At 39.7% G+C, this 12,618-nt stretch overlaps 1 protein-coding gene across 7 annotated transcripts in view; it reads right to left on the minus strand.

The window, feature by feature from the left end:
* The window catches only part of CEP162 (centrosomal protein 162), a 94,745-nt gene that overhangs the window by 39,402 nt on the left and 42,725 nt on the right, over positions 1-12,618 (minus strand). For all 7 annotated transcript variants that reach the window (XR_009054321.1, XM_057739189.1, XM_057739190.1 and 4 more), the window contains 4 exons: positions 5,331-5,464; positions 4,473-4,700; positions 3,796-3,936; positions 1,871-1,983 (listed from right to left, as the gene is read on the minus strand). Coding sequence is in view for 6 of the 7 variants with exons in the window: in XM_057739189.1 (XP_057595172.1) it covers positions 1,871-1,983; positions 3,796-3,936; positions 4,473-4,700; positions 5,331-5,464 (616 nt within the window). In the remaining variant the exon portion in view is untranslated. The remainder of the gene's footprint in view (positions 1-1,870; positions 1,984-3,795; positions 3,937-4,472; positions 4,701-5,330; positions 5,465-12,618) is intronic.

The following is a 12,618-nucleotide window of genomic DNA, read 5'->3' on the forward strand; positions in this document are numbered from 1 at the left end:
TCTCAGGAAAAAAAAATCAATGTCCAGGAAAGACTTGCTTCCTTTCCCCCTGTGGGGTTCTGTACTCCTTTTCACATCATTCTAGACTCCCTTCTCAGAAACACAAATTGACAATCATGGAAACTAACAAGCAAAACCAAACACAGTCTATCACTGGTACCTCAGAATCAATTTTTCTCTCTTTTTCCAGAGACATTATACAAGTATATAGGAATCCATATATGATCATATAACCCTAATGTACCAAAGAAACCATTTATTTCATTGTGAAAATTCATTTAAAGCTTCAGGTTTGAATCCTGGAATAGATCTTCTCTTTCAAAAGCCATGCAACATTATCAGATATGAAATTTTAAAATACTTTATTGAAGGCATCTGGGAAGAAAGCAGATATAAATACCTTCATGCATCAAAAATGTGAAGATTATTAGCCTTGGTGTGGGGTCACACTTACCAGGAGAAAGGGGTGTTCCCCACTCCTCCATTTATACCAAGTGCCCTCATTTGCCAACCTGTGTACTTTCTAGCTTTGTCTGCTATGGGGTTTGCCTTTTCCTATTTTGGAAGAAAGATGAGTGTGAGCTAACAGTAGCCCTCTCATGCCCTAAGTAACCTTACCAAAAATATGGAAAAAGTACATAAATAAATAAAACATTGATGACATTCATAGCCAAAGAAGTTTCTTCTGATAGTGGTCCTATTTGAGATTCTAGGTGTTTAGGTGAAATGATGCACACAGCTGGCGGTCATTTCCCAAAAGAAGACAGTACCCTAGCTTGCCCATATTTGTTGGTTCAAGCTCTTTCACTTAGCATGTTAAAGATGGACGTATTTTGGTGATGACCTAGAGGGGTGGGATAAGAAGGGGGGGAGGGAGGCTCAGGGAGGAGGGAGGCTCAGGGTGGGGGGAGGGAGGCTCAAGAGGGAGGGGATATGGGGATATATGTATAAATACAGCCGATTCACTCTGTTGTACAGCAGAAACTGGCACAACAGTGTAAAGCAATTATACTCCAATAAAGATCTGGAAAAAAAAAGATGGATGTAGTAACATCCCAAAGACTTTAGTCTGAAGTATGATTGCTTCCTAAGTGGGTGCTGGTGCTCCTTCAGCCTGCCATGGTGAGTGTTGGTTGTAACAACTCACAGGGTCTCCTTCTCTGGAAAAATGCTCTGGTCAAATAGCAGCCCCTCCCTGCCCCGTGGCCCAGAGGATACCCCCCCCCCCCACTAGCTTCCTGGGGCCCACCTCAGCCAGTGACTGGCTGCCTTGGGGTTTACGAAAGGCTGCCGCCCACTTGCCTCAAGTAGGGACCCACTTTGCAATGCGATCTGTTCTCCTAAGCTTCCTGGTGAGAGCAGAATGAAGCCAGCCTCAGGCTGAGACCACACTCTTACTGACCTTCCCTCCCGCTACCCACCCCCATCTTGCTTCTCGTGCTCCCCTTCTCCTGAGAGTTATCCTCTAGGAAATCACCTCCATGAGGACCCCCATCTCAGGCTCTACGTGTATGGAACCTGGCCTAAGACAGTAAATAATAATGTATTTTTTTTCTTTTTCTTACTATTATTACTAAAAGCATTATTACTAAGATGTATTACCTAAGTATCTCAGGCGTAAAAGGAATATTCAACTTCCTGAAATTGATGTCTAACTCAAACATGAATATACGGAAAATGATAATGTACCAATCATCTAACACCAAGAGAAAATCCACTGAATATTAAAAATACAAAAGTTAAAAAACTGTAAATCAGTGTACAATTTCTAAAAATTTCTATGTATAACTAAATGTATTATTAATATAACAATAAAATGTTTAGAAATAGTCCAAATACATTTGATTTTAAGAATTTAAAAAGGACTTACTTTAAGGCAGCTAACTCACTGAATAAACTCTGGTTTTCCTTGAACATTCGCTCCTCATTTTTCTTGTTTTGCTCTTGGAGATCTTTCACTTGATTATACAGTTTTTCATTTTCCTTTTTATAAACAGAAAATTGCATTTTAGTTAAAAATCAGTAGTACTTTATATATCTGCTTATAAAAGATACATCCCTTAAACATTTTTAAAGGCTTTTAAATTTCTTGTTTTTGAGTAAGCAAAATCTTTTTCAAACCCTTTGATTTGTCTCAGAAGAAAATTTATCTGAAAACAATTTTCTAAAATGTTCAAAATGCTTAGTTGAAAAAAAAGTTGCAAAAATCCCCAAAACTAAAGCCTGTCAGTATAATGTGCTGCATTTCACAGGAAGTAAATGGGGGAATGACTGCAGGAGTAACCACATCCCGACTTCATATGCCAGAGATGGAAAGGCCTGTGGGACTGTTTGCTCTCTTTTCTTTTCTGTTTTTGGCCCATCTTTTTGCAGTGAGGTAACTGGATGTACCCATGGTGAGTAGCCATGCTTTTTTCTGGAACTTCCTGTGAGCAGGGAGTTAGACTGGGTATTTCTGGAAGATCAGGATGAGGCAGTGCAGAGACTAGTCCCGGTACAGCACCTGGCTTGAGCTAAGGAGGAACTCCAACAGTGAGATCAGGGGGAGAAAGTACCCATACGCGCTTAGATGCTCTGCTCTGGCTTAGTAACCTCTTTACAATCAAGAATCTGATGAAAACCAAGGGCCTCTGAGAATTTAATGAAAACTATGAGCCATCTCACCATGTCTGGCCTAAAGCCTGGCATGTGGTCTGTGCTTGATTATCTGCAGAATTAATGAAACTCAGAAAAATACATATGTACATACACAGACAGGTAAATTTTGTGTTCCCTTTGTGGGAGTGGGTGGTTGGCATACTCATAGGTCTGTGAAATCCTCCTTAAAACCCATGCTCTATACAGCAAGCTCAGAATGGCAGGAAAGGGTTTGGAAGGTTCTCACTAACTCTAGGGCAGGGTGTCCTGCAAAAGCAGTACAATTTCATTTACAATAAAAGCTGTACTCTCTGATGTGGTAATGTTTTCTCTGGATGTCCCTGGAATGAAAATGCTTGTTACTGGTAGGCTGGATGCTTAAGCTATTGCGGTCAAAAGAGAAAAAGCTAGGGATTCAGAAGAAGAAGGGGAGGGAAGTTTAAAAAAAAAAAAAGGAATGACAGGAAAGAAACTAAGACAAGTCTCATTCTGGGGACTGCCAAACCTGCCCTGGCTGTCAGGTTAGCAACACCAAGACTCCATCATCACACAGAACAAATGCATGGCTTCTATCGGACACACTCATTTTCTCCCATTTAATTCAAAATTTTTTCATTCTCAAGGCACTGGCAATTGATTTCAGATTTATACTTCTCAATACAATACCAAAACTAGCCAATATTATCCACTGAAAAAAATTATAGAAAGCTAAAGAAAAAGAGGACAGTTTCTAAGGAAATATGCTATTAAAATTAGTAGCAGGAAACATGCATTAACTAGTTACTGTATGGAAAGCATGGAGAGGTTGATCTGCATGATCTTATTTTAACCTCACAACCATCTTATGAGACAGGTACTGTTATCCTCATTCCCACTTCACAGATGAGGAAACTGGCTGAGACAGGTGAAGTGATTTGCCTAAGGCTGCAGAGAAGGTAGTGAAGCAAAGTCTAAAACCAGATTTTTTGAATCCAGAACCCATGCCCTTAACCACTTTAGTTCTGCCCATGAGAAATGTACAGACTAGTCAAATTATTACTTTCTCACACTGCCAGAATTCCCATTTCCTATTAAGTGGACAAAGAAATATTTTTAAGTGCCTTATTTTTATAATGAAAGAATCTCAAGACAAACTCACTATGTGCTTAAGATCCATACCTGTTGATACCCTTGAAGAAGTGTCTCTTGTTCTTGTATTTCTTTTTGGATTTCCTTCAATTTTTCTTGAGTGACAGGATCAGTTGTTTCTCCAAAGTGCAACCACCTTTGTTTTTTGTTTGATTCTTCAAAGCTATTTAACTTTGAGACAATGCAGGTATTGTTTTATTTGGGGAAGGAAATGATACAGTGATAAGTGAGGAAAAATAACAGAAAACTGGAGGTGCATCGACTTAAGACCGTCACATAACCACACTGGGATTACTGTAACACGAGCTACAGTTAAATCACTACAACAGTGCTTTGTGCCGATGGTCCTCATGATGAAAGTAACTCAGAAATGCTACACAATGTCACTTTCTGAATCTAGACCTTCTATAGCTTTCTTTCTGAAACTCTGTCTTCTTTGAAGGTCACAGTGAGCCAAGGGATTTGTTTTCAAAAAGAGCTGCTAACAAGAAAACTATCAAAATGAGCCAATTTAAATTTCCATTCCCTCCCCAGGGGTTCCATGTAGGCTCTTTTGTAAGGAGGCACTCAGGAACCATGTGCAAGTCTCACACAGCGAATACATCAAGTCAAGCGGCCCCAGGGACAAGCAAATGACAATACATTTAGCGGGGCTGCAAGCTCTTCTTTAATAAATAAAAGGAGGAACTGGACAATGTGTCTAGTACCTTGGCTTGAAGAATATAATTGTCTTGATTCAGTCTGAAGAGTTCCTTTTCCTGTTGTCTCTTTAGTTCCTCCATCTTATTTTCCAGCTCCCTCTCCTTTTCTGAGAATGTGACTTTAATTTGCTCAATTAGGGCCTGGGCACCCCTCCATTGTTCCTCTGCTTCCTGAACTCTCTTAAACATAATCAATTCTGTCTCCTTGTTCCCACCATGGTATCCTGAAGAATCCTTTTAAGAAAAAGCATTACTTCATTATGTAGAGTTACATATTAGATTTGAACACAGGTAGTTACGAAAAAAAAAACAAACCCATAAAGAATAAAAATGACATGGTTGGGACTTCTCTGGTGGCGCAGCGGTTAAGAATCTGCCTGCCAACGCAGGGGACACAGGTTTGAGCCCTGGTCTGGGAAGATCCCACATGTCGTGGAGCAACTAAGCCTGTGCACCACAATTACTGAGCCAGCGCTCTAGAGCCCGTGAGCCACAACTACTGAAGCCCACGCGCCTAGAGCCCGTGCTCCACCACAAGAGAAGTCACCACAATGAGAAGCCTGCGCACCACAATGAGAAGCCTGCACACCACAATGAAGAGCAGCCCCTGCTCTCCACAGCTACAGAAAGCCCGCATGCAACAACAAAGACCCAACACAGCCAATAAATAAAAATAAATAAATTTATAAAAAAAAGATAGGGTTAACAATGTTCTACCGTACAAGAGAATTATGTTTAATAAAAGTGACAAAAATATCAGTCAACACAAAAGAAATTTCATATACTTCATTATTTATAATTTAGTTTCAATATATAATTATAGAACATAAAAACATGAATATTACTTTGAAATTCAATACCTACATTCTGAACCTGAACACGGGAATCAGTTTCGGTGGGGCCTTCGGACTTCTTAGGAGTAGCCAGGCAACTTTCAGTTTGGGGAGCTGGTTTACCCAAAGCTGCAGGCTTGATGAGTTTTGTTCCGGATAAGATTTCTAAATATTGTAAACAATGGATAAAAGCACCACAAGTACAAGCTAAGCTGAGTGTGTATTCAGCAATTATGTAACAATAAGTACTAATACAATGAGAACTGAAGACAAATGAGCATCTCAAAATCAGCTGATGCCTAACAAGCAGTCAGCGCAGCTGTTGCCCTGCACTCAGAACTCCCTTCCATCATCAACATTCTACTCGATTTGACACAGAAGTCTAATGACCCAAGATTCATGCCAAATGACAAACGGAGCTGAATAAATGAGGAGAATGTGGACTGGGATGTTTTCAGGCTTATTTTTCAATAAATTATTCTGTCAAATGCTCACAGCAATAACAAAAATATCTCAATGATGAATCAAAGAGCAGCGGATAACTTTATGAAGCATTCTAGTCCAGATTAGCTGTGCTTTCAGAGCACATTCTGAATAAACAATGTATATCAAGATACAGTATCACTGGAATAATATAAATTGCATGGAAACTTTATAATCAGTAGTTTAAATTTAATTAATAAAATGATAATACTGCTATAATACTCTGTTTATTAAATTAGAGAAAATGTGATTAATGTATATATATTCCAGTCAGATTTTCAGCTTTTAAGGTACCTTGTAAATCCTCAAACAGCAGAAATAATTCTAAGGCCAATAAGTTATTCAGTTAATAATAAAAAAATTTAAGGGAAATTCCTAGAAGAGATCTTGAGACCCATATTCAAATATTAGAGATTCTGAATACTCAGAAAACATGAAATGAAGCATTTGAAATTTATATTTTTAATATAATTTCTTTAAGATGCTAACTTTTTAAATACAATGTTTACTTTTTCATTAAAGTGAAATACATGGTCATTAAAGATTTGGAAAATACAGAAAAGTCAAAAGAAGAAACATGTCCCCAATAGTACCTCAGCCCGAGATTTCCTTCTAATCTTTTCTGGGCAAGCAGGGTTTTCCTTATAGAGTAGTAATCGTATTTAATTGGACTGTTTGATGTGGAAGGCTCTTCTGGAGAAATTTCTTAGAGCATTCATAAAGGAACTGTCTGAGTCACTGTAAAAGCAGGCATTAATCCTCCCAAGTCACTGGAGCTGCATTAACATGCCCGTGAACCAGGTGTGATCTGCTAGCGCTGTGATTCTCCCTAGGAAGTGGCAGCCAAGAGTGGCAGGTGGCTCTTGCTCAAGCTGCAGTCAGCCAGTGCTTTTATACCACAATTCTCCCTTTCTGTGTTCTTAATTTTGGTTTCTCTAAGTAATTATTTGGTTTCTCTAAGTATTATGGACAGTATCTTTTCCCTTTATACGTGAAAGAAAATTTGCTTAGATATAAAATTTAAAAGTGAAAACACTGCAAAACTTGGAATCCATGAGCCCTTCTTGAAAAAACAATGGATGAAGAAAATCCAGTCAAATAAGAAACCAATCAAAATAATTCCAGAATGGAGAAGTGACAGCTCAGGGACTTGTGAAAAGCATTCTGGCCCTTTAATAGCCAGAACCAAGACCCACATTCAAAAGCTGAGGGAAATTATAGTCGCTGGAAAGAATATAATAAATATACCCTGAACAAGTAAAAATAAAAACCAACAAAAATGGGTAGGAAGCATGTGAACTGGGGAAGTAAGATGTTTACTACCTCCTATTTCATATAAGGAAAAACTCAATGTATAAAATTAAAAAATGTAGTTAAAATCAACAACATGGTTTTGGCAACCTTTCAAGGGTTTTCACAGTCTATTTTCTCAAAGGGATCTTTTGGGATGTATATTTCTTAGGATGAAGTTTCTTTTTCTTCTTACAGATTTAAGTCAAACTCGATCTAATTTATTTAAAAAGAACTTGTGAAATGTGATCTGTTCTTATAAAATGTTTTGTCCATTTGTCCACATGCCTGCCTTTCTCCTTCCTTCCAGTTCTCATCCCTGCTTTCTTCGATCTGGATGAGAAGCATGGAATGAGGCTCACTCAGTGTGATATCAGTTGTTTCTGGCTAATTATTGCTTTCCGTTTACTTCTGTTTTTTTTAATTTAAATAACAAGCAACTATTCCTTTTGTGGCAGTAAACATATTAGTCTAAGGATAAAAATATGAGTCAATGGCCAAAGAAAATTAATTTAGAACAAAAAGGAAAACCACCACATGGCAGACACTGCTTAGCTGCCAATCTCCTTTTTCCTCCTATTAACAGAAACCTAATTTTGCCCTGGGCAGCAATGTGCCAGTTAGAAACATGCATCCCCCTGGACTCCCTGCAACTGGGTGGGGAAACACAGGATCAAAGCTCTGGCCAATAAGATGAATGCAAAAGTTTCCTATATGGGGCTTTGAGGAAAGTCACTACTTCTCTGATTAAGAAGCTGCTGAGTTAACTGGCAGGGACCTTTTACCTTTCACCTCTCCTCCTGACAGGCCTGGAGGTTGTGTAGCTATCTTGTGACAAGGAAGGCAAAAGAAACCGACTAGAGATTTTGCAGCAGATTTTGAAAGAAGGGTCTGGTTCCTTGCACAGTTGTACCAGCTCTGAACTGACAAGCCCTGGATTCTTGGTTGCGTGAAAAAGAGAAGCCTTTTAACTGCGTAAGCCCCAGTCATTGGGCTGCCTCTTCATGGTACCCAATGTGGATCCCAAGTGCATTCTCTAGACTTTCTGGACATTCATCTCCGTCTCAGAGTCTGCTTCTTGGAGACCCAACCTGTGACAAGTATCAACCACCTCAAAGGAATTCCAGTTCTTTGGAATGAAACTAAAGTCACTCTGGGCAATTTTCCAATAAAAAGAGATTAAAAGAACCATACTTAATGGATAATCTAATGAGAAAAAGTAGCTCAGTATAAAAATAGTCATAGTTTATCACTGTTCTTTAATATGAATTTTAGTGATGTGTTTCATTTATTATTTTGGTAGCCAGAAGCACTATGAAATTGTGAAATAGGGAAAAATATCCATAAAAATATTATCCCCTTCATCTGTCAACCTCTATACCATCCCCCTTGTTTCCTTCCCACCCCCTGCGATAGTACTTGTCTTCACTCTCAGTAATTTTCACACACACAGAGGAGATCCTTTCAACCCCTCTTTATACGATCCTCTCTGCCCCAGCTACTCTCGCCCACTGGTGCTCTAGATCTTTTTCTATCACCAGCAACACATTTTCTCCATCAATCCTACCTCCCACCTGGATTCTCACAATCCTTGGGCCCCCCTGGGATTCACTTCGTGGTCCTGCCTGTCTCACACTGTTTCACACCGATGTCTTTTCTTCCTTCATGACTCAATGTACATTCCATATATGTCGGTCGCTCCCTTCTTGCTCCTCTCTCAGTTCACTGTACTCATTTGGCAAAAACCAATGATAAACCCAACTCCTCTTGACAAACCCAACTATACAAGTACGCAACACCTGCAATCATGAAGTACAATGTGGCTGTGCACACACAAATAGACACACATGTGCATGCATGTGCACACACACAGACACAGACACACACACAAAGACACCCTGCCTGGTCTCAACTTACACTCATGGTCACTAACTGCACACAGACTCTTCCTGCTGCCGGCAGTCTTACCCTCCAGGACAGCCCTTTCACATCTTCTCTCCTCCGACATCCCTGCCCCAACTTCACTGCTACCCAATCACATTGCACTTTACTTCTCAGAGAAAATGGAAGCAACCAGAGGAAATCACACACATCCTCTCACCACGTCTACCCACCTACCAGTGCCTGTACCCACACATTCCCCCTTCCTATCTGCCTGCCTACAGGTGAACTGTCCATGGTCCTCTCTGAAACCAACCCTTCCCACGTGCACTGGATCCCAAAACAGCTCCTCTACTCAAGGACACTGCTCTAGCAACTCTCCCCTCTCCAGCAATTCTCCCCTCTCCATCATGCATTTTCCCCTATCCACTGCATCTTTCTAAAATGCATAAACATACTATTATTCATTGTTACTATTATTTCTCCCATTAAAAGAAAACAAAGTAAAACAAAAAGTTTCTCCTGACTCCACTTCCATGTCAGCTACTGCCCATTTTTTTTCCTACCTTTTACACCCTTCCCTCTGGGGTGGTCTAAAACTTGAAGTATCCAATCCCACTCCTCCTATTCCCACTCAATTTGCCTTTCACAGCCACGTATCCACAGAAACTGCTTGTCTAATGCTGACGGCCTATTTCTCGCTAAACCCAAAGGCCAGCTTTCGGTCCCCATCTTTCTTTATCCTTCAGCAGCAACTGATAGAACAAGATCAATTCTCCTTTATACACTTTCTTCACTTGGCTTTCAGCATCCCACATACTCAGGTTTTCCCCAACCTTACTCTGTCTTCTTTGCAGGTTACTCCCCTTCCTCCTGACCTCTTAAGATCAGCATGCCCTGGGCTGAGGCTCTGGTTCATTTTTGTTTTTTTTCTCTAGATACGCTCTCTTGATAAGCTTCATCAGTTTCAGAGAAAACTATACTTAGTGAAATAAGTCAGACAGAGAAAGAAATACTTTACATAACTTCTATATGGAACCTAAAAAATAATACAAATGAACGTATATACAAAACAGAAAGACTCATAGACAAAGAAAACAAATTTGTTACCAAGGGGAGAAAGAGGTGAGGAGAGACAAACTAGGAGTGTGGTTATAACAGATACAAACTACTAAACATAAAATTGATAAGCAACAAGGATTTACTGTATAGCAAAGGGAATTATACCCAATATCTTATAATCACGTATAATGGAATATAATCTACAAAAAAAACTTCACTATGCTGTACACCTGAAACTAACACAATATTATAAACCAACTATAAGTCAATTAAAAAAAAACATGGCTTCAAAAACATTCATCTTTAACAACTACTGATACCTACAGTCCACATCTCCCTCTTAACTCTAGGCTTAACTACCTAACTGCCTCCTTGTTTTCTCTACTTGTGTGTAGAACAGATATCTCAAAACTATCACCTCGACAAATGAACTCCTGGTCTACTCTTCCCCACCCAGATCTACTCCACCTCAGCCTTCCCCATCCCAGCTAGAGAGTAACTTCACTCTTCCAGTTGCCATCATCCTCGACTGCTCTCTCTCGACCCCAAACTGACCTTTCAGACTTTTGGTTCTATTTTCTAAATATACCCTTACCCAACCGCTTCTCCTCACCACCACTGCCGCCATGCTGGTTTCAGCCCCAAAGCTTCTAGCCTGGATTCCTAATATCACCTTCTAACCGGGCTCTGTGCCTCTTCCTGTGTCCCCTACGGTATGTGTATATATTTATATGTATATGGTCTATAAAGTATCAGCCAAAAGAATCCGCCTAAGGGAAAATTAGATGAAATCACTCCCATGCTCAAAACTTCTCAGTAACTCACCTTTCCACACTAAGAGTGAAAGCCTAAATCTTTAAAATGCCCTAGAAGAGCCTACATGTGCCTGTCCCATGACTCTCCGATCTCATCTCCTCCTACCCTCTCTGCCCACACCATGTAGGCTTCCATGCTGTTCCTTGAGCACGCCAGGCATCCCTCCCTACTTCAGGACTCTTGCGCTCTTTAGTCATGTCATTTTTCTGGAATATGCTTCCCCAGCTATCCACACAGCCAATTCCTTTACCTCTTCCCAGTCTTTGTTCAAATGGCTCTCTCTCAATGAGGCCTACTCTATCTTATTGAAAATTGTGACCTGGCAGACTCCATGACTGGCACTCTTGCTCTGCTTTTTATTTTTCCTTCGAATAACATCATTTACTGACTTATTGTGCTTATTGTTAAAAGTCTACCTCCCCTCATTAGATGAAAGTTCCACAGAATACGGGAAGGGAGATATCTGTGCCTACTCTGTTTACCAGTGTATCTAAAGGGCCTCTAATATTGCCTGGACCAAGGCTGGTGCTCAAAAAACATGTTACATGAATGGATCTGGACAAAGTAAACTTCAAAAATGTTAGGGGTTCATTTACCTAAAATAAATTTAATAGAGTAAATAATACTAAAAACAAAATTTCATTTTTCTGCTCCCAAAAGTACAGAATGAATACTCCTAAAACATTAATGAAAAATTTTCACACTCCTCTTGATTCTAAAATTTGGGAAATGTTCTAAGTGTTTTTCCTTAATATTAAGCACTAGATCCAATGGGCAGTTAATTATTAATAACAATGAGTAGATGACAACATCACATGTTGTTGTAGATGTTCCACAGAAAACTAAAAGAAAGTAAGAGATCACAGGATACTTAGGGGAAGGGGTCAGAGGTCTGCAGGTTAAGAACAGGAGAAAAGGAAGCTTGCATTAAGCCAACAATCATATTCCTGTGTCTCCAGAAGAGCTACCCCCCACTGCTGTTCTCCCACGCTCTGACACCCATCAGCCCTAGCCTTTCCATCTTACATGCACAGGTCGCTGCGGCAAATACACACCAACAGAGATAGAAGAAGAGAGTCTTTAATGCCGAAAGAATTTTAGATATAGTCAAAGTGGTCCTGGAATGACAGCAGTAAGGAAAGGCACTTCCCTATTTGAAGCTAGAAGTGAATTTTCCAGTGAGGGTGGTTTTCCTCCAACAACTATCACCAGATAACAACGCCGGAATTGGTTACCTATTTAATTTAATCACAAAGGACAAAATGTTTCTGGCTCTATTGCTCTCCCTTCCCCACTGGAGTCTACAGGCAACAGAAATGTTGGTTTGACTTGAACATTTCTATTTTTTCTACTAGTTGCATGGGCTTCTAAGTGGAAAATAACCCTTTCCTTCTGCTAATATGTTGATAAATGACTACATTAGGAAATAACTAATGGAGGCACTGTGATGTATAAAAGTATGCATTCTTTGATCTATAAAACTTCCTTACTCTCCAAGTCTATACCCAGATGGCTGACCTTCATTTGCACGTTGCCATCTGCATTCTGAATTGACAGTACTTCTCTGGCAAACATTTTGGATATTACAAAGCCAACCAGATGAGGAGCAGTTGGACTCTTCTATTTTATATTCACTTCCCATACTTTCTGGGTCTCATTCAGGAAAACCTAGAACTATTGATGAAAAGCCTACTGAACTCAACTGAACTGAATCTTTCAGAAATGGAATGCAGTACCTTATGATTAATTTTTTTCCATGAATAAGGAAAGCTCATAGAAGGAGAAAG

This window comes from Hippopotamus amphibius, chromosome 6 (assembly GCF_030028045.1).
Source record: "Hippopotamus amphibius kiboko isolate mHipAmp2 chromosome 6, mHipAmp2.hap2, whole genome shotgun sequence".
NCBI classification, from domain to species: Eukaryota; Metazoa; Chordata; class Mammalia; order Artiodactyla; family Hippopotamidae; genus Hippopotamus; species Hippopotamus amphibius.